General features: G+C 41.8%; 1 protein-coding gene across 1 annotated transcript in view; it reads left to right on the top strand.

Moving 5' to 3' along the window:
- MYO16 (myosin XVI) overlaps positions 1–21,370 on the top strand; it is a 339,522-nt gene extending 318,152 nt beyond the window's left edge. The window contains exons 34-35 of the mRNA XM_066579909.1: positions 10,405–10,493; positions 19,036–21,370. Of these exons, the coding sequence (XP_066436006.1) occupies positions 10,405–10,493; positions 19,036–19,188 (242 nt within the window). The 3' untranslated portion in view covers positions 19,189–21,370. The remainder of the gene's footprint in view (positions 1–10,404; positions 10,494–19,035) is intronic.
- Positions 21,371–23,696: the final 2,326 nt, after the last annotated feature.

Below are 23,696 nucleotides of genomic sequence, written 5' to 3'. Positions count from 1 at the left end.
TCCTGTTTGGCTGGAATCGGCACACGTGACGGGGCGGAGCTACGGGGAGCCGCTCTCCGGCACGAGCGGCCCCATTCAGAAGAGAGAAGACCGCACAGCGCAAGCGCGTCTAAAATCGCCAGAAGAGGCGATTTTAGACGGATCCATGGAGACGAGGACGCCAGCAACGGAGCAGGTAAGTGAATAACTTCTGTATGGCTCATATTTAATGCACGATGTACATTACAAAGTGCATTAATATGGCCATACAGAAGTGCTTAACCCCACATGCTTTCATGAGACAACCCCTTTAAGGGGTGTAGTTTTTAAAATGGGGTCATTTGGGGGGGGGGGTCTGACACTCATGAGCCTTTTCAAACTTGGCTTGGTGCAGGAAAACAAAGTGTTCCTCAAAATGCTGAAAAGTAATGTTAAATTTGTATGTCCTATAAATGGTTAAAAAGAACACAAAAGTTTTTCAAGTGTGCATTCAGAATAAACAGATGGAAGTATATATCTTATCAAAAATTTGTACAGTATGTTTGGACATATTTGAGATATTATAGTTGAAAATGTGAAAAAATGACAATATTTTCAAAATTTTTCCAATATTGGTAGTTTTAATAAATATACACAAATTATATCGGTCTCTTTTTACAACCAAAATGAAGTACAACATGTGGCGAAAAAACAATGTCAGAATCACTTGGATATGTAAAGCCTTTACGGAGTTATGCTACGTTGAACGACGCATGTCAGATTTCCAAAATTTGGCTCCGTCACTAAGGCGCAAACAGGCTTCCTCACTAAGGGGTTAAAACTAAAGAACTGGTCTGCATGCTCTGCCCTGTGTTGCTATTGCCTTATTTAATACACTATGTGTCAAAAAATCTGTATGTCTATACAGCAATAACACGGAAATCCAGTGGAAACACAACAGCCACTAGCAGCACATAAACTTTGTGTTCTAAACATAACGAACACTTGCCCGTCAAGGCACTAACTAAACAGTAGTTTCCTCACTCACTACTAACACCAGAGCCTAGCAACACTACATGTCAGGGGCTCTCTTTCCCAATAAGACTGGTGGCTGTGCTACGGCCTGGCCTCCCACAGATATCAGGCGTTCAGCTTCCTCTTAGCTGCCCTCTCAGGGAATAGCTCCAGCTCTCTCTCAGAGTCAGGCCCTGCTCTGGCTCTGAGCAGCAGCACTGCCCTGGCTTTCAGGTTTGCCCCAGCTTGCCACCTGGGACTGAATGTGTCTGGAGATTTTAGATCCTCCAGGCACACCCACATTGCTGTCCCTGTTGATTAGCACACAATCAGTACACAGAAGGCCTGGTTACAGCCCCCTGCAGGCCATTCTGTGCATAGCCTTGCCACAACTTTCATTCAAGTCTGATAACTACTTCTAGGTGATAGATTACCAGTAGAGATGAGCGAGCACCAAAATGCTCGGGTGCTCGTTACTCGAGTCGAACTTTCAGTGATGCTCGAGAGTTCGTTTCGAGTAACTAACCCCATTGAAGTCAATGGGTGACTCGAGCATTTTTGTATATCGCCGATGCTCGCTAAGGTTTTCATTTGTGAAAATCTGCAAAACACAAGAAAGTGATGGAAACGACACAGAAACGAATAGGGCAGGCGAGGAGCTACATTTTGGGCTGCATCTCAAGTTCCCAGGTCCCACTATTAAGCCACAATAGCGGCAAGAGTGAGACCCCCACACACACACACACACTGTCAGCGTAAAGATCGTTCTCCTCTGCCACAGCTGTAACAGCTGTGGCAGAGAAGAACGATGTTAGCCCATTGAATTCAATGGAGCCGGCAATATAGCCGGCTCTATTGAAAGCAATGGGCTGCCGGCGTACGCGGGATGAATTGTCGGGAAGCGCTTAAATATATAAGCCCTTCCCTACAATTCATCCAGAAATGTGTAAAAATAAAAAATATATATATACTTACCTGGTCCCGGCAGAACGATGTTAGCCCATTGAATTCAATGGAGCCGGCAATACAGCCGACTCCATTGAAAGCAATGGGCTGCCGGCGATCGCGGGATGAATTGTGGGGAAGGGGTTAAATATATAAGCCCTTCCCCACAATTCATCCAGAAATGTGTAAAAATAAAAAATATATATATACTTACCTGGTCCCTGCAGACGGAGTTCAGCGCGGCAGGCTGCAGTTCTCCTGAACTGCTCTGAACAGCTGTGAGTTAAATATGTAAGCCCTTCCCTGCAATTCATCCAGAAATGTGTAAAAATAAAAAAAAATATATATACTTACCTGGTCCCGGCAGACGGAGTTCAGCGCGGCAGGCTGCAGTTCTCCTGAACTGCTCTAAACAGCTGTGAGTAGTATTCAGCAGCCGGGGATTTAAAATCCCCGCCTGCTGAATGAGATGCCTCTGATTGGTCACAGCCTGACCAATCAGAGGCATCCCTCACTCACACCCATTCATGAATTCATGAATGGGTGAGTGAGGGCTGCCTCTGATTGGCTCAGCGCAGGGACAGCTGAGAGCTGCCCCATAGCCAATCAGAGGCAGCCCTCACTCACCCATTCATGAATTCATGAATGGGTGTGAGTGAGGGATGCCTCTGATTGGTCAGGCTGTGACCAATCAGAGGCATCTCATTCAGCAGGCGGGGATTTTAAATCCCCGGCTGCTGAATACTACTCACAGCTGTTTAGAGCAGTTCAGAAGAACTGCAGCCTGCCGCGCTGAACTCCGTCTGCCGGGACCAGGTAAGTATATATATATTTTTTTATTTTTACACATTTCTGGATGAATTGCAGGGAAGGGCTTACATATTTAACCCCTTCCCGACAATTCATCCCGCGATCGCCGGCAGCACATTGCTTTCAATGGAGTCGGCTGTATTGCCGGCTCCATTGAATTCAATGGGCTAACATCGTTCTGCCGGGACCAGGTGAGTATATATATATTTTTTATTTTTACACATTTCTAGATGAATTGCAGGGAAGGGCTTATATATTTAAGCTCTTCCCGACAATTCATCCCGCGTACGCCGGCAGCCCATTGCTTTCAATAGAGTCGGCTGTATTGCCGGCTCCATTGAATTTAATGGTCAGTGCTCGTTTAATCGAGACGAGTACCGCGTGGTGCTCGTCTCGAGTAACGAGCATCTCGAGCACCCTAATACTCGAACGAGCATCAAGCTCGGACGAGTATGCTCGCTCATCTCTAATTACCAGTTAGTCTATTGAAAGAAGAGCCAGCAATGATAGAAACTAATAGGTTTCTTGGAACAGGAGGGTCATCCGGTTGATCAAACTATAATAACAAAATCACCTTTCAATTTACAGCACACAAGATGTTTATAGAAAATTACCGGGAAATATGTTTTATTCCTAGTATGAATTTCATAGCTAGCTGCCTAATAAGTTCGCACTCAATACACAATAAACATACCCCAAACATTACATAACAGTCTAATTGTTGGGAGCTAAACCACGTGTTGTAGAGTCTCCTAGAAATTTAATTTCCACACTGTACTTAATCGAAAGGTACAGCAGAGACAACATTTCTGGGTGTGTTGGCATGACAGGATTATGTTGAGACAACCTTTGTTATAGATTGGTACTAATATACCTAATGAATATCTGCCCCTTTCCTGATTAAAAAGGCCTGTGCATGCAAGGGAAGAATCACTCTGATACACTGTTCAGCAAAAATGAAACTTCTATATTCTAATCAAGCTACATAGGGTTTTATAGACAGTGGGCATGGGTAATACGTCATGAAGTACGGATCTGTAGCTGATTGGTTAGGGCTTTAAAGGGGTTTCTCCCTCCCAGGAGCTAACGTCATCATCATGGTATCTTGGTTGCATTCTTGGATGGAGGCACCATCGTGAGTAAATTGTCAGGAACACGGTGGGAGGGGGGCGCAAGTAGTTTAACTAGTCAGCATTTAAAGAGGCAGCGTGTCTTAGTAGAGAAAGCACGTATTTGCAATAGGCATATTACTTAGTTTATTACAATCCATTACACCATAATGTGCTCTATATGTGGAGACAATTGCCTACACATGTACCAATCGTTAATTTGGTACTTAACACGTTAAATGCACCGTTGAAAAAAACGTAGCTTCACTCTTTTAATGGCATTTCTTATGTTAATGGTTAATGGTGCTGCAACTGTGTATTTACTGGGTCAAGTTAACTTTTTCAACATCTAAGCATTCATATAAATTTATAAATGAATTCCCAACAAGGCATTTATTAATGTTAAACTACTGTCGTAGATATGAAAGGGTTTGCATGACCAGAGACTAGCCTTTACCTTTTAGAGCCATCATAGTGATCAGCTGTAATACATAGATGACTTAAGTCTGGCAGGACTGGAGCACCTCTTAAGGGCTCAGTCACACGGGCGTTTTTAACAGGCGTTTTCCGCACGTCAAAAAATTTGCACTAGATAGAACCAATGCTTTCCAATGTGAGCAGTCACATGTGCGAATTTTACATGCAAAAAAATGCCTGCGGCGAAAATTATAGGACGGCGGTTTGCAGAACGCATGTAACTGCGGCAAACTAGTGTTCGCATCCAGAGATTTCACCTTGCGCTCAATTGGGCCGGCGGCAGCAGCGCCGACCCCATTGAGAACATATACTGAAGATCGCTCTCCTCTGCCACAGCTGTGACAGCTGTGCCCCAGCTGTCACAGCTGTGGCAGAGGGGCGTGATGTTCTCCTATTAAATTCAATAAGGCCGGCAATACAGCCGGCTCCATTGAAAGCAATGGGCTGACAGCAAACGCTACAGTGATTTTCGGGGAAGGGCTTTAAATATAAGCCCTTCCCTGAAAATGAATGCAAAAATGTGTAAAAAAAAAAATCTATACTCACTCTCTGCCGCTGCCGGGGCTCAGCCGCGTCCAGCCGACTTTTCTCCCTGCACTGCACTGAGTAGTATTCAGCAGGCACTGTGACCAATCAGAGGGAGCTCTCAGCTATTGAATGACAGCTGAGAGCTGCCTCTGATTGGTTCCTGCGCTCGGCTAATCAGAGGCAGCGCTCACCCATTCATGAATTCATGCGCAGGGACCAATCAACGGATGAATGCTAGCAGCATTTTTTTTGCCATGACGCCCGCTTAGGTTACGCAAATTTTTGAATGCATCAGTTATGCGTTCAAAAATGTGTGGGTCAAAACGCCCATGTGACTGAGCCCTTACAGAGAGGCTTCTCCGTTCTGGCTAATAAAGGTGATCCTACTTAGGCCCCCTCTGTATGACATTCATACACCCTAAGGCTGGATTCACACGAACGTATATCGGCTCGGTTTTCACGCCGAGCCGATATACGTCGTCCTCATCTGCAGGGGGTGGGTGTAAGAGCCAGGAGCAGGAACTGAGCTCCCGCCCCCTCTCTGCCTCTTCTCCACCCCCTCTCCGCCACTCTGCAATATGGGGCGGGGCTAAGTTCTGAGAATTAGTCCCGCCCCATCCCGCCTCTTCCTATTGCAAATAGTGCAAAGGGGCGGAGAGGAGGCCGAGAGGGAGCGGGAGCTCAGTTCCTACTCCTGGCTCTTCCATCCCCCACCTGCAGATGAGGACGACGTATATCGGCTCGACGTGAAAACCGAGCCGATATACGTTCGTGTGAATCCAGCCTAATAGGGTACTTGAACAGAGGTTGTCTTCACGAGACAATCCTTTTCATTTTTTTAAAAGCATATAATTTATAGGTCTGATAATTGTTCTGAGCAATTAATTACATTTCTATGAGAACTGATCCTTTTTAGGCTGCCTTCACACAGACGTAAGTGCAATTGTGTGTGCCTTAGCGCAACATTTTTTGCTATGAACGAGACATTTTTGCACGTGTACCAGCGTATTTTACTGCACTTTTTTGCCTGCAGTGCATGTTTATTTGCTCATGGCAAACAATCGTACTGATTGAAATGGCTAATTAGATTCCAATATGTTCTTTTTCCAGCGTAATTACGCAGTGTTTCACACATCTTCTTGGGTATTGCGTGCAAAAATTTGTTTTCTATGGGAACATTTGTCAGGAAAATATTTCGTGCATGAAAAAAAAATGCATGTGCAAAATACCGAAATGTGTACAAACCCATTGAAATCAATTGGTTCTATTCAGGCTGGCTTCACACGGGCAAGAAAATTGCGCAAGATTTCTGAGTTGCGAAATGCAGAGATCTCACACAAAAATAATGAATCCCATTCTTTTGCATAGGGTCATACACATGAGCGATTTTGTTTCCCACATGTCACCGCAATGCAATGTGGGAATCAAATCATGGCATGTTCTATCTTGTGTATGCTCTCGCATCGCACCGTCCATTGTTTTAAATGGGGCCAAAGGCAGCATCGCACCCCGTGCAAAGTGAACGCGATGCTACCATTAAAAACAATGGAGGTTCCCTGCATTCCGAAGTAATGTGAGGCTGTTTTCACATGAAAATGCCTTGCATCCTCGTGGATTTCCCATGGATGGCGAGGGTGATATTAGGTCATGATTCACGGCCCGATATTATCCTCGCCAGTGTGAAATTAGCCTCACTGTATACTGCGCGCAGATTTTGCACTTTCAATTATGTCCATGTGAAGCCACCCTAATATCATAGACATAAATATTGTCGCCAAAGGGAGTTTTCAAGTTCTATGTTGACAAAACTTAAATAAAGTATAATGTAACACTAGGAATTTTTCTAATGTAGTTTGTCTCTGAGTTGCTCACAATTTTCATAATGTTTTTGCTGTCAGTAAATAAAAAAAAAAAACTTGTTTAACCCCTTCCAGAAACAACCAGTTATGCCGGTGACTTTTTGTTTTTTCATCCATGCCCTTCAATGCCATAACTTATTCTATTTTTCTGACTTTTCTGACTTTATTCCACGAGTAAGTAAGATTAACGCTATACCAAATGGATACTGCTTTTCTCGTTGTTTACTACATTTTCAAAATTACAAAAAAAATTTCTGAGACAGGGTGACAGAAAATAGCAGTTTTGTAAAGTTCCAAAATTGCATAAAAAGGGAGAATCGCAATATGTGATTTCCAGAACATTGAATAGAACATCGCTCAACAATCCGAGATATTGTTTCGAAATATACAAAAGCAGGTTCCAATGCTGTTTGGAAGATAACAGGCTGCCTGTCAGAAATGTCTTTCCACACAGAATTGTTAAGAAGAATTGTCGAGCGTCAGTTACTGCAATTTCAAAACAGTGGAAGTCCATAACCTGCAATTTAAGTAACATAACATGAAAAAAATGAGGAGTTTTTGATGTATTTTGCAACCCTTGTGGGTATTATTTTTAAAAGCAGTGAATGATGCCTTATTGCAGTACTACAATGGCAGACGAGGAGGTAGACATTAAGCCCTTAACTGCCATGACAACCTATTGATACTCCCCAATGTCATGACAGGGGGACCGATGGGGTGACTGTCAAACTGCTTAGATGCCATAGTCATTTTTAACCGTAGCAAGGGGGTAAACAATTGGACTACTAGTATCCGCTGCATATCGAGTGAGCTGATCTGAGCCTGCTTCATACACCCCCTCATAAATATACAGCAGATGTCAGGTTAATTGCAGAAGCTTCATATGCTGTATACCTAGTACTTGGTGTTTTCTGCAGTGGTATTTAGTCTACTCATTAATCTGGGAAATAAATACTTCAGCAGCAAATAATCATTCATTCCTGTTCTGATTAGTGTTGAGCAATTATTGAAATATTCGGGCCAGAAGTGCCCGACTCAATTTTCAAAAAATAATTGTGAATCAGAATGGCCTGATTGCAACTTTTATTAAAGCCAATTGGGTTCACTAACTTGCCCTCTAGAAGAAAAGTAGGTAGGGCTGTGTGGGGGTTTCTTTTCAATGAATGTGGCCCAGTGATTAGCGCTGTTGCCTTTCAGTGCTGGGGTCCTAAGTTCAAATCTCATCAAGGACAGCATCTGCATGGACTTTGAAAAACTTCATTCAGATGTTGCCCTAGACAAATTTGATTCTAGAACTCCAGCACGGCAAAGCAGCAGTGCTACCAACTGAGCCACCACACCTATCTGTTCTGCTCCAGAGAAGGAGAACAACAACAAGAATAAACACAAATAGAGCATAAAAACCCCATCGAGATGTTGGCCTTGGTCACATTTGAACCTGAAATTACAGCACTGCAAGACAGCAGTGCTAACAACTGAGCCACCACACCTGTCCTTTCTGTTTCACTGGAGGAGAAGAACAGGATGAATAAACACAAGGATTATTCCAATTGCCAGACTTTGAGTTGGGAAGGAAATTTTTCCCCCTAAGTGAGGAAAATTGCCTTCTACCTCATTGGAGTTTTTTTTCCCTCTGCATCAACACTGGGGAAGGGGGATGTAATAGCCTGAACTACATGAATATATGTCTTTTTCAGCATCAAATACTATGTTGCAAACAGAGCATAAAATCATCATACAGATGCTGCCCTTGGACATATTTGAAACTAGAACTCCAGTACTGCAAGGGAGCAGTGCTATCAGTCTAGCCACCACTCTTCTTCTTTCTTCTCTTTTCTCTGGAGGAAAGGAAGATGGAGAAGAACAGGAATAATAAACACAAATAAGACATACAAACTCCATGCAGATATTATTCATAATCAGCCATGAACCTAAAACCCCAGTGCTACAAGGCAAATGTGCTAGCCACTGAACCACCGAGCTTCTTCCTGCTTCATACTTCTGCTTCTTCTTCTCTGGAGGAGGAGGAGGAAAAGGAGGAAAGGAATATTTTCTTCTTCTTCTTCATCTCCTTATTCCCCTTCTCCTCCTCCTCCTACTTCTTATATATTGTATACTACTTTGTCTTCACTTTCTTCTCCTTTTCAACTGCAGGAGGAGGAGGAAAACGTAGAAGAAGGAAGAACAAGCATGGTGGTTCAGTCATTAGCACTGCTACTTTGCAGTGATGTGGTCCTAGGGTAAAATCTGTCTAAGCACAGCATTGCATGGAGTTTCTATACTCGTTTTGTATTTCTCCATCTTCTCCTCCTTTAGAAAAGGAAGACCAAGCAAGGTGGTTCAGCTTTTAGTGCTGCTGCCTTGCAGCGCTGGAGCTCTATGTTCGAATCTGACCAAGGCCAAAATCTGGATAGGGCTTTTATGTTATCTTTGTGTTTGTTTTACTTGTTCTTATCTTTCTCTAGAGGAGAAGAGACAAGAGTGGTGCTCAGTTGTTAGCACTGCTACTTTGCAGTGCTGGGGTTCTAGGTTCTGAGATGACCAAGGGCAACAGCTGGATGGAGTTTTTCAAAGTCCATGCAGATGTTGTGCTCGATGAGATTTGAGCCTTGGACCCAAACACTGAAAGGTAACAGTGCTAAACACTGAGTCACATTAATTGAGAACACACACAGAACCCTACCTACCTCTACCTCATTTTATTTGTAAAATTATTTTTGCTAACAATTGGTTTGTGATGACCTGATTTGACTTTGTTATCTGACCAATCATGACAAGCAACACTAATCCTGGTCCTCACAGTTTGTTATTATATGACAAGCCCATATAAGCTGATCTATGAGTACCTTGACATGAACATGACTTTGGAAAATCTGAAAGAAAATCAAAGACAGAAAAGCATGGCGTATGCTGATCCACAAAGTAAACGAAAGTCGTCAACGACTGAACGGATAAATCATTATCATCAGGAGTACTAGAGATGAGCGAAGATGCTCTTCCGAGCTTGATGCTCGTTCGAGTATTAGCATACTCGATGGTGCTCGTTACTCGAGCGAGTACTATGAAGCGTTCGACCCCTCCCCATTTTGACCCCTCCCCGTATTACCACTTCCTGCTGTGACGTGCCACCGTGCGCACGTCCACAGCAGTATGTGGCTGGGAGAGGGAGAGAGAGAGAGAATAAAAAATTAAAAAAAAGCTCAGCACCCGGCGAGTCCATTGCAAAAATGCTCAGGTCTCCCATTGACTTCAATGGGGTTCGTTACTCGAATAGAGCTCTCGAATATTACGAAAAGCTCGACTCGAATAACGAGCACCCGAGCATTTTGGTGCTCGCTCATCTCTAATGAGTACCTTTATAGTAGATTCCTAAGTTTTGGTAAGCTGGTTGTAAACAATTATCCCACTAACAGCAGTCACTTCTAAAGCATAGCTTATATGAGTTTATGGCATCTTTTTAATATGTTTTACAACTGAGTCCCATTTACTATGTATTGGAGAATATAGCAGGCTGAATCACTGGTCGACTAACTTATAGACTAACGTGTGTTTGTTACAGTCTTCTGGAGGGTCGCTTTTTGTTCATGCATTTAAAAAGCTGTCATTTTGCAACCTACCCAATATATCTCTTTTATTTAGTTAGTTTGGTGGTTTAATATCTTATGTAAAATTTTGGATATATAATTTACTTTTTTGTACTCTAGGTCTATCTGGCGAAGACATGAATTGCAAATATCGAAGTAATGCAGCAAACTGTTCCATACCAAGAAACAAGGAACATTCCAGCAGCCAGGTATGGTATGACAGATTCATAGTCAGTAGATCTATGATATTCTATTGTTTTTTGAATAGTCATGTGACATTCATTAAACAACAACAACCCATCAACAATGTGTTTTTTAAAGGTGTTGTCCCACAAAAATATTGTGTGTAGTTAAATTCATCCCATAGTTATAAACATTTTTTGCATTTACAGTTTTAATTAACAAATTATATTCCTAGATATTACAGGACTAATGTTAGAATAGCGCCACCTGCTGTTTCTATTCTACATCCACTTCAGTAAATGTTCTGGGTTGGTCACACATGCTCAATTTTTCTTCTCTCTCTGCTCCACTGAGTATGCAGAAGGGATTGCTGGTGTGGTTAGTGGCTGCTTCTGAAGCTGCATTCTTCTCTGCTTGTCAGAGATGAAGAGGAGATGGTAATACTGCAAGTGCTATTACTCAAAATCTCTTCTGACAGACAAGACACTTGAGCTACAGAAGCATCTGGCTCAGCAACCAGGGCTCCCTCTACACGCTTGGTGGAACAGAGAGGAAAGGAACACTGAGCATGTGTGACCATCCTAAAACATTTCCTGAGATTACCACAGAATATAAACAGCAGGTGGCGCTATTCTAGCATTAGTTCTAGAATATCTGGGGATAGAAATATATTTTGTTTAATAGTCTAGTTCACATTAGGCTATAAAAGTAGTATGTGATAATTTTTGGTGGTTCACTGCACATTTTGTATTGAATGAGGCTTTCTAGTTTGATGTAAATAATACTTAATCATTATGCAATTAAAAATTGCGATATGTGTTAGATTTCAACTCTTTATCTTCAAGACATCTGTTTGTTGTTAAGAGATAGAAACATTCTAAAAACCTGTAAAGTAGCGAGTTCTGGTCAGCTAAAAGATGGATGCAGTAGTGTCCAATCTACACAGTGCTCTGTGAGCTAAACAGCCTGGACTCCAGACTAAAACATGATACCTACACGAGAAGATTGTAACAAACCAGGGCATATAAAGAGATTTGTACTGGTGATTTAAGCCCCTTTTACATGGCATGATCATTATGCAAATCATTTCTTAGATCAAGCGATGTGCATGATAATTTTACAGAGTGGACACATGCAGTGAAAAAACAATCAGAATAAATCGCAGATCAGGTCTTTCACACAGACCTAAAAATCATTGTTTATTTGCTGCTGCATCATTCCATGTAAACAGGCCGACATTCATCTATGAATAACGGCTTGTTTGCTATGAATGGAGGCGTGTTGGCTGGAACAATCTCTAGCCCGCACAGGATCAATCATCACTGGGATGGATCTCAAACACTGAAGTGCCACAGTTGTCCCACGTAGAAGGGGTTTAGTCAGGCCAGTCCACGTTAGGGTGTTTTCAAACCACACGTAAGGATCCTTTTACATGCCAAGATAATCTTTCAAATGGCTGAAAGATTGAAAGATTTAGTGATGTATTTGCATAAAGTGTTAATGGCTTTAATCATTTTCATTTGCATGTAAAAGGACCTTTAATCATCTTCATTTTCCTCCACAAGTTGTTTGCTCAGCTGGGCGTGTGTTGAACACACACACTCAGCTGAGCAAACATCTGCCAGCAGAATCCATTGTATTCCTCCAGATAGAGTACACAGTGTACTCGTTATGTATGCAAAGCAATCACAATCAATACACTGTTAAGGCCCATTTAGACTGGACGAATGTTAGGCCAACAATGCTTGACACTCGTCTCCAAATACACTCGCTTCCGTGCTATTGCATAGGAGCTAGTATCGCTGGCTCACTCACAGAGCAGCCAGCAGGGTAGCGGGGAGACTGCAGGGGATTTCACTCCTCACTCCACCCCACCCCTCTCTATTGACTTAACATAGCGGCTGTTCAATAATGAACAGCTGCTATTTACACTGAATGATCATTGTTCAGCTCATCGCCCATCGTTTATGCAGCATGGACGATGGACGATGAGCTGAAAGATGACCATTAAGTGTAAATAGCAGCTGTTCAGTATGGAACGGCCACCATGTTAAGTAAATGAAGAGGGGCGGGGAAGAGTGAGAAGAGAAATCTCCTCTAGTCTTCCCCGCTGTGAGTCAGCGATACTAGCTTCCATGCAGGTGCACAAGAGCGAGTATGTGCAGGAATGAGTGTCGGGCATTGTTTGCCCAACATTCGTCTCATGCTAATCAGCTTTTATCGTGCAGTCTTTTGAAAGATGAGTGAAATTCATTCAAGTGGGACGAATTTGCTCCGTCTTTCAGCGACTGAACAATGGATTTTATGCAGGCTAAAATTCTTCATTCAAACGAAAAGTGCACAATGCTTGTGTTTACATGTAACGATTATCCCTTATTTTCAGCCAATTGGACGAATTTTGAGCGATAATCGTTGCATGTCAAAGGGCCTTGTTACGATCATGTGGGCAAACTAAGCACAGGGCCCACATGATCGCGACCAAAGGAGGACTGGGTACGCGCACAGGTTGCACACGGTATTCACACGGCTTTCAGGCAACTGACCCTGTTCTACACGGGAGGGTGGCATGGCCCTACCTAAGCGGGGACATTGCCCTAATAAGGCCAGCCCAGCGGTCTTCGGATCTCGGCCCTAGCTGATCCTAGGACCCACGCACCAGAACAGGACGCATTCAAATGCCACATGACAGGGACTGAACAACAGGACACACAGAGCCAGAATACACAGCATACAAAATGCAACCACTAGTGACAGATGATAAGCTGAAAATAAATACCAGGTATTAGTTGACATTTTGTACAAAAGATAAAAGCTAGCGGGCCACTTCACGGCTCCTGGCTTTACCGCTAGTCCCTACACTAACCAGGAGTCCAGCAGCACCAGACACAGTTCACACAGCAAGCTGCAACAGAACAGAACAGGACAGGACACAGATCACAGATCACACAGAAAGCTGACACAAAACTGACAGAAAATAAACGAACAAACGGACATGAACAAGCAAGACACAGATCACACAGCAACCTTCAACAGACAAGGATTCATGATTGCTCACCTTGAAACCCCAGAGAGAGACTGACCAGCATAGAACTACAGATCCCAGCGGCACACGTAACAGGCCTTTTGTCTATGTTACGGATTTCTGTCATGAGGATTGGTCTGAATCACCAAAAACAGCATCCATATGGAACACTGGATGGAACTATAACCTTTCATTTTGTATGCATAGTACAGTGTCTGTAAGCATTTTGGGTTGCTGCTCTGTTGAAAGACGATTTATAGGATTAGTTTACAGTATGTGCATATCATATCATGGTCATCGTAATGTATTGGGTACTGTCAGAGATTAAATATTACAGCAAGTTGATAAAGATGGTTTTAATGATGTTTTCAAGCAAATCCACACCACAAATTAGCAGATGGAATTGAGGGAATGTAATACAGTATTCACAGCATTAATATTCATTTTGCATTCATGAAAAGGCATACAAGGCACAGCTTCAGAAAATAAATAAAATGTCCACACTCTATCTTTTTGCCATAATTCTTGATAAAACATTCATTATATTTACTACCCTGATGACAATCTGGAATACAACCATGTATCTTCAGGAACCTTCTTTACTGCTTCCAATAACTCTCCATAGACTCGTTTTTTGATGTTTATTTTAAACCTGCTTAATTAATGTAACAGATTCGGTACTAATTATAGGACCTTGGTATGATTACCAACATATGGCTTGTTTAATCCAGAGCAAGGGGGAAAAAACAAAAACTTCTGTTCTTGCTTGAGTTCTCCAGTTTTTCACTAATGATATTATATGATGTTTTACTAGTATGCATGCGGCCTCTTGCTGTACTTGTATTGTACTCATTGCACTTTTCAGTGCTCAGGATTGTTCCCTTTGATATTTCAGTCACAATGATGTTTCTATAATTTAGCAGAACATGTTTTGTCAGATTTCTATATTAATGGTCCTTAGCTGAAGAAAATTCATAAACTGTTAAGTGCTAAAATTTAACTAGACTTCATATAAAAATATGATTGTTAAATCAATGAAGCAGACACTCTAAAGAGTTTAATATGAAACCAGCATACCAAAAGAAGTGTGTTCACGGCCACGTTTCTGTCTTCTGCAGTTCGGAGCTTATCTGTCTCCAATTTGATGCTTTTATTTGCCAATTCAGTTGGCTACAACGACATTGAACAGAGTATATGCATATATAGCTTGGAGCTTGATGTTTTCTGGTATATCTGTATAGTATTATCAGGGATTTTGGTCTAACTCCTGTAGGAAATATTTTGACGTTGTTGGTTAGCTCAGTAGGATTATTACAGTTCATCTCCTTGGATGCCCTTCATGTTCCTAGGTGGAGCCATATTTGCCACAAGGCACTGGAGGTTCAGTGTACAGGGCATTCAATATGCAGAGGGGCAGCCCAGGGTAGGAGATTTCTTTAGGTTTTCAACTTCCTTTCTGGAGCCAGCAACCATATGCTGTTAGATAACTGTCACTTCTGGCACCCACACCTGGCCTCTGATACCGCAACATCCACGGGGAAGCGCAAGCACCATATTGTCTTGGTTTAACTCCATTACTGTCCCATGAGGCTATGTAAGCCTCCTTGTCTATCACACAGCAGAGTGAATGACAGTACTTCTAAGTCTAGGGTCTGAATTAATTTCAGGGTTTGAGGTCTATTGGAATTAATTTTAGGAGTCTGTCTCTGATCTGAATTAACATGTGTATTTGTCTAGTGAGTGTGCATGTGTGTAACTGAATATTGGAAGCAGAGTGTAGTCATAACTTGTTTTGCACTCACAAACTTTAAATGTGCCACCCAGAAACTACAAGAGCTTTACCGGAGAGCCTTCCAGCATCATATAATAATCTAGACTATAGGGCTGGCTATGCTGCATCTCAGGCACATTTAAACTTCAGGTACCAGCGCCAAACATGTTATAACTGAGTTACACTTTAAGAGTATGTCCACACGTGCCAGGAGTGCCCCAGATTGTAGTACCAGCCTGAAAAAGCCAGAAAAAGACCTTGCGATTGAAACGTTGCCTGTTTTATCCTGTATATCATGGAGCAGTAAAGTTTTTTTATTTTTGTAAAACACTGTTGATGCTGCTACTTTTTTGCTATATAATAGACCCGTAGCTACAGACATATTAAGTGGAATCAGGAATACTGAACTTACAGCTGTCATGCCAGTCTGTGTGAAAGCAGAGGGAATGAGGCTAGGGGAACTAGCAGGCACCAGAGAATCATGTCATTCTCCTATTTGTCCCCCTGCTCCAGGAGACAGATAATATGGACTTTTGTTCATGTTATCGGCCACTCTTATCAATCAGAGAGGACATTTGCTCTCTGATTGTCACATATGGGGGAGTGCCTTTTTCCCCCACAAAGGGAGTTCCAAGATGTTCACTGCTCATCTACTCACTCCTCTATGCAGTTTAATCCTGCAGATCCTGCTGACATTGCTGTCTGTGGCATCTAAGTGTTTTTACAGAATAAAGTTTTGAAAAGTGCTTTAAACCCCCTACCTATACAATACTTGAAATATTGAAAAAAAAAGAACAAAAAAAAAAACCTACATAAAATTGGTCATATGTATTATCATATCTTTTGTTGAACCTGTGATATTAGTCCACTTTTTCTTCATCATCAGTGGGAATATACAAATGTAAGATGAAGATGAAGTGGTTATACATATTTGATATATAATGTTATATCACCCATATGGAGTATGTCCAGTCCACAGCTTCTACTCAGACAATCCCAGAAAAGGTCCTTTCCAGTTCACACAAATGTTAACCATATAAAAGCAACGGTAGTGTATTTTGAAGGCTATACAAAGTGTCTTATGTATACATATTTTTTTTCTATTGGCAGAAGTACAATGTAATGTAATTAATAAGTGTATTAAACTAATTGGAGCCATGGTGTTTCCCTCTGTACTCCAGGCAATGACATAAGCATTTATTAGCAAAAGAACAATAATGCAGTATTGCATAAAATGTACACATAAGACCTTGTGGGGCTCTTCCTCCAATTAATTTGGATTAATTGGAACTAGGTCTTTTTCAAACACTGGAGGGTTTGAGGCCCTATGGGTACAGTATGTTTTGTGGTATTGCTTTATTGTAATATTTTCAAAGGCCAAATCTATTATTTATGGATTTTCCAGCATGTTGGGAAATCTCCTTGTGATTATACAATGCTTCCATTTTTGCATAGAAAAAAAGCCTATTATCTACCCAGCTGGCAATTAAAAATACACTAGATTCACAGTATACCGTAACATGCATTCTTACCAGATTTAAAAATAAATAAATAAATAATAATAATAAAAAAAAAAAATATATATATATATATATATATATATGAAAATGTTAATCTTGATTGATCCAGCAATTATCATATTTATATTATGAATGAGTGTTATTTTTAATGAAAACCATCTTAAAATAAAATATCACCAGTTGTCCATACCGGCCCTGCTAATTTGACCAATCATACCAATATACTGTAGAACAACTGGCGTAATAATCATTCCAAAATCAGTTCTGACTAGAGATGAGCGAACACCAAAATGTTCGGGTGTTCGTTATTCGTAACGAACTTCCCGTGATGCTCGAGGGTTCGTTTCGAACAACGAACCCCATTGAAGTCAATGGGCGACCGGAACATTTTTGTATTTCGCCGATGCTCGCTAAGGTTTTCATGTGTGAAAATCTGGGCAATTCAGGAAAGTGATGGGAATGACACAGTGACGGATAGGGCAGGCGAGGGGCTACATGGTGGGCTGCATCTCAAGTTCACAGGTCCCACTATTAAGCCACAATAGCGGCAAGAGTGCCCCCCCCCCCCCCACTGTCAGCATAAAGATCGTCCTCCTCTGGCACAGCTGTAACAGCTGTAGCAGAGAAGAACGATGTTTGCCCATTGAATTCAATGGAACCGGCAATACAGCCGACTCCACTGAATGCAATGGGCTGCCGGCGATCGCAGGATGAATGGTCGGAAAGGGGTTAAATATATAACCCCTTTCCTGCAATTCATCCAGAAATGTGTTACACTAAAAATATATACCGGCGTATAAGGCGACGGGGCGTATAAGACGACCCCCCAACTGTCACCTTATACGCCGGTAATACAGTGGAGCAAAGAATAAAAAGCATTACTTACGTTTTTAGATGATCTGCGGCGCTCCTGCAGGCTGTCACTCCCTCCTGGTCCACGGCAGACAAGCTTTCTCCACGAAAGACTTTAAATCCCTGCCTCCAGAAGCACATGTGCCTTCAGCCAATCACAGCCAATGACAATGATGTCATTGAATGGCTGTGATTGGCTGTGTTTCTGGAGGCGGGGATTTCAAGCCTTGAAATCCCCGCCTCCAGAAACACAGCCAATCACAGCCATTCAATGACATCATTGTCATTGGCTGTGATTGGCTGAAGGCACATGTGCTTCTGGAGGCAGGGATTTAAAGTCTTTCGTGGAGAAAGCTTGTCTGCCGTGGACCAGGAGGGAGTGACAGCCTGCAGGAGCGCCGCAGATCATCTAAAAACGTAAGTAATGCTTTTTATTCTTTGCTCCATTGTATTACCGGCGTATAAGGTGACAGTTGGGGGGTCGTCTTATACGCCCCGTCGCCTTATACGCCGGTATATATTTTTAGTGTAACACATTTCTGGATGAATTGCAGGAAAGGGGTTATATATTTAACCCCTTTCCGACCATTCATCCTGCGATCGCCGGCAGCCCATTGCATTCAGTGGAGTCGGCTGTATTGCCGGTTCCATTGAATTCAATGGGCAAACATCGTTCTTCTCTGCTACAGCTGTTACAGCTGTGCCAGAGAAGAAGGATTTGTCTTCTATATGTTCTCAATGGGGTCAGCGCTGCTGCCGCTGGCCCCATTGAGCGCATATAGAATGCATCCATAGCGAGCAGCGGGAGGGGCAGATTTCAATACTCGGGTGACACCTTATCTCCCCAGCCACTCACAGCAGGGGGGTGGTATAGGGCTTAAACGTTGCAGGGGGAAGTTGTAATGCCTTCCCTGTCTTTATATTGGCCAAAAAAAAGCGCTAACGTCTCAGGGAAGAAAGTTTAATTTACCAGAACACCGCATGGTGTTCGTTACGAATAACGAACATCCCGAACACCCTAATATTCGCACGAATAGCAAGCTCGGACGAACGCGTTCGCTCATCTCTAGTTCTGACCAAAACACCTATTTACTTGATTAGAAGTTTATCTTCCTGCTTCAAACACATTATGGATCAGGCAAGTCATTTGTGCACCACTTTATTCCATTTACAACAATATAAATAAGTGAAATTCAGAGAAGACAACTTTATAGGTATTGGATTTATATCCGAGTCAAATTCTGCCAAAGCCAGATCTGATATCGAAGTGTTTGTTAGATAATGGCCAACTTTTTATGTTTATTGTGACCATCTAAAGTATGAAGATCTATTTACTACGTACTTAAAAACTAAAAAATAGAGTGTTTAATTCTAGATTGTGATTTGATTCTTTTCATTTCCAGGTTATTCATCAGCTAAGAATGTCAGAAAACGAGAGTGCTGCGTTGCAAGAGCTAATGGACTGGAGAAGAAAGCTCTGTGAAGAGGGAGAGACCTGGCAGAAAGATTTAACACAAACGGAAAAGAGGAATACTGCTCCCACTCAGACATCTTAGATCTAGGTGGGCATCGGAGAAGCCATCATCTTCTACAGCAAAGAAGCTGTTTGCTGCCAGGTTTTTGTCTATGTATATAAAATATCAGATGAAAATGCTCACTATATATATATATAAAGGGTTTTTAAATTCCTGTAAAATTTTGTGTAAATGGAATGCATGAATTATCTCAGTGTCTCGGCGTTTATGTGTGTAGTTTATGTTCAAATACATATTGTGATAAACTGTACTTTGTGTCTTGTCTACCGGGCTGGGTTTAAGCATCATAGGGCTCTATGGAGACATCATGGTGGGGCCCCTACACTATGAAGATTAGACCAAGTAAACCAAATGGATCTGTATCAGACAGAGTCAGCATAAATTTAGAAGGTCCAACGTACAATGAAGTAGAATAGACCAGGAAAGACTGACCTACTAAAGTACCAGAGGAGGATACAGTGAGTTTGAACTTTGATCTAACTGATACAATGATAGGTCTCAAGATCCAGCATAAGTCAACTCCGTTTTGGGTTGACTATGGAGCCAATCCCTTTTGACTAGCGTCTATTTCTTATGACTTTATTCACAAATGTGCAATGACAAAAGCAACGTTTACAGTGCAATTAAAAGTGGACATGCACTTTTTCTGTATAGGTAGTAGGTGGGCCTTAAAAATAATTTACTCTGATGTAGCTATCTGACAAATAAACAGATAGGCAGAGAAGTAGTATACATTTATAGATATATTAGTAAATGGGTCAGACAAGTGAGAAAGAAATAAGGGAAATTTAAAAAAGTGAAACAGTGAAAAATAAACATATTGGGGGACATTTGTAAAAAACTTTTATACCAGTTTCGGATATAAAGAAGTCACACATTTTTTGCACAAGTTGGAATTTGTTCAAGAAATTGTGGCTTTTTGGGTTATTGTGCTGCCACGGCTACTTTTGTGGAAAAAAAGTGTGTCAGGCTTGTCAGGGGGCGTAGCCAACATGGACTGGCCCATTTATGTATAATTTATATGAGGAACAGGCATAAATTATAAGAACGCCATGTCGATCTGACTTACATTTTACTGTAGGTGCATGGAGGTGCCAAGAAGCATCTCATATATGAAGAGGCACCTCTTCATATACTAGGCGCTTTGTGTGCTGGGGAAAATCCTATTAAGACCTGCGATTAAAATGGTGGTCTTAATAAATTTCCCCTTCATTTGTTAGCAGTGTTGCTGTTAAGTGTGTCTCCAGGAGCTCCAGACCAAGCTGTTTCATTCGTTTCCCAGCTTTTCTTGATAACTGACCATGCCTCAAATGTTAGTCCAGTGCACCCATAGCATTCAGTGAATTTAAGAAATGGGAATCTAATTGCATCAACTGGTGACCCACTGGACGCCCTGGGCAATGAATTAGTTTGCCCATCTAATGCCAGGTGTCCCTGTATATGCTCTAAGAAATAAATGTATAGAATAGGTAATAGACCATAGGATAACAATTTGTAAGGAGTGTTTTATATATTGCAAAGTCTACGATACAGAATATAATTGTATATATAATATATATTATATGAGTGTTTTGTGTGTGTCTTTACTTATAACGGGAGAGAAGCTACAAAGAGTCAACTCCTATGCACTCACACAAGGGGCATACAGCTTGCTGTAATATTTTCCTAAAGATGGTGAAACACATAAACATCTCAGACACACATATTCCGCACAAATCTCCTCCTCTGAGATGTTTATCCGTTTTTCTCATCTGCAACTGTCTTTTACGCACTGAGCCACTCTCAACAAGTTACCGCTATGTCCATGAAATACGGAGGACTTGTACTGATTATATAGCACATGTGACATGAGTATTTGTATAAACTTTTGTACATAATATGTTTATAAATGATTGCTGGTGATGCCATGATATATAATCATGAGGTTTATGGATGTTATATTATCATTTACTAGGGCTGTGTTATATGAGAAGACCCTTCCCTAGTTATACAGTAACTTAATATTAGAAGTTCCCTGGTCATTGGTGTTTACAAGGGGCTTCTTCTTCTCTGCATAAATGTCTCTGTTGATTACAAAAAAAACATCTTAAAGATAATTTTAAGAGAATTCTGCCACTGTACACATTTACTGCCAGATTTTTTATAATTATTCATGAATGGTGCTGTTGCTCTTCCTTTAAGATAAAGAGAATAAATGCAGATATTAAATGCTGATACCCTCATTGTTTTGCACATTTCTTCATTAGCAATACATTTGTTAATTGAATCATACATGGAGGAGCGGGGTTTACATACTAAAGGTCTGTGCAGTAAGTCAGTACTTACAGAACACAATCTAAATAGGAGGTTAGGCAGTGCTTAGCTAATTATTCTGTGCGTGGGTGTGCAGCTTGTTCCAAAGGGGGTGACCAAGGCAGCCATCCAAAGAAGAAAGAAATGGAACATCACTCCTGTAATTCAAGTGCTTGAAACAGACAAATAGACTTTATTTAGTGATTTGCGTAGAGTCCATATGGTACCACTGATAATTGACTATGCAGAAATTTGTTTGGGCTATCATGAGAAGGATGTTGAAGTGGAATGTTATAGCAGTAGAACGGGCTGCCCAATTACTACACCTGCTGCAGTTCTGCTCTATTTGTAAAAATACTTATTTGAAACCGATCTAACAGATGTAAACTAGACCATTAAAGTGGTATCTCATCCCATAAAGTGATGGCATATTGCTAGCATATGCTATCACTTCATGATCAGTGGGGTCCAACTTCTGGGACCCGTATGATCCTGACAAAGAAGGGGCTGCTTGGTTGATTCAGAACTACAGTTCCTTCACTGTATTTCCTGCACCCTCAATCACCCAGCTGTGCGTGAAACTGCCATTGCTCCTTCCACTTGGGTGGAGCTGTGCTGTAGTACCTCTGACATAGGTCGGACTCCCATCAATCATAATATAATGGCATATGCTGGTGACCACTTTAAAAAAGGAATAATGGCATATGCTAGTGACCCTTTTAAGAAAGGAGTTGGGTTACGAATTCAGTCTCCAGGAAGGTTTTCAATTTTTGGTTGGATATTACTTGCTTTATTAACAACGATTATAGGGGTTGTACAAAAACCTAAACGTATCCACAGGATAAGGGATAACTTTATGATCGGTGTCTAATGTCTGGGCCCCCCACCAATACCGAGAACGGGGCACCCAAAGGTACCCATATGAATAAAGTGGTGGTTGCACATGTTTGCTGCAACTCCATTCACTTCAATCACTGCGCCGGAAATTAAAGATTACAATCTCCAGTACTATCATTGAAATGAATGGAGTTGTGGCAGCTTCATTCATGCGGGGACTGTTGAGAGCCCATCGTTCTTAGCAGTTGGATCACCACCAATTATTAAGTTATCTTCTATCCCGTGGATAGGGGATAAGTTTATATTTTGGTGCAACGCCTTTAAAGAAACAAAGATGGCCACACCAGCTTCTCTGACTGTCTTCTGCACACTGAGCATTAGTATGCATTATTAGTATGCACAAGTCTGATCAGCATAGTGTCTAAAGATGCATGCTATACATAGTGTGCATCAGATAGTCAAACAATTCAGCCATATTTGTTTCTCAAACCCTGGAGGGTTGCATTAAAGGAGATGTCCCGCGCCGAAACGGGTTTTTTTTTTTTTTAAACCCCCCCCCCCGTTCGGCGCGAGACAACCCCGATGCAGGGGTTAAAAAAACCACCCGCACAGCGCTTACCTGAATCCCGGCGGTCCGGCGTCTTCATACTCACCTGCTGAAGATGGCCGCCGGGATCCTCTGTCTTCATGGACCGCAGGGCTTCTGTGCGGTCCATTGCCGATTCCAGCCTCCTGATTGGCTGGAATCGGCACGTGATGGGGCGGAGCTACACGGAGCTACACGGAGCCCCATAGAGAAGAGGAGAAGACCCGGACTGCGCAAGCGCGGCTAATTTGGCCATCGGAGGGCGAAAATTAGTCGGCACCATGGAGACGAGGACGCCAGCAACGGAGCAGGTAAGTATAAAACTTTTTATAACTTCTGTATGGCTCATAATTAATGCACAATGTACATTACAAAGTGCATTAATATGGCCATGCAGAAGTGTATAGACCCACTTGCTGCCTCGGGACAACCCCTTTAAGGAGTTCCCACGTAGCATACAAGGTGCATTCAAGTTCTAAGGTCTTCTAATTTTTTTCTAAAAAACTACTTTACCAAAAAAGGCAAAAGTATTGTAACTTCTTAATATAATCTCCTGCTGGACGTACACATTTTCCACAGTGTTGACACCATGGTCACTGCGAGGGATTCTTTAGGGGTATGTTTTACCCACTGCAACGAGCAGCAGAAGTGGAAAACCCCTCAAAAACACGAAGAGCATCCTTAATTGTTGGAAAAAGCCAACAATCATTAGGTGCAAGGTCAGGTGAGTAGGGAACATGAGAAATTTCTTAGAAGTTGTTGACATGAAGAAATCCCTGATTAAGGGCTGCTTGATGAGCAGGAACATTATCGT

Source organism: Eleutherodactylus coqui, chromosome 1 (assembly GCF_035609145.1).
Source record: "Eleutherodactylus coqui strain aEleCoq1 chromosome 1, aEleCoq1.hap1, whole genome shotgun sequence".
NCBI classification, from domain to species: Eukaryota; Metazoa; Chordata; class Amphibia; order Anura; family Eleutherodactylidae; genus Eleutherodactylus; species Eleutherodactylus coqui.
The sequence above is the reverse complement of the archived record's forward strand: the minus strand, read 5'-3'. Positions and strand labels throughout refer to the sequence as shown.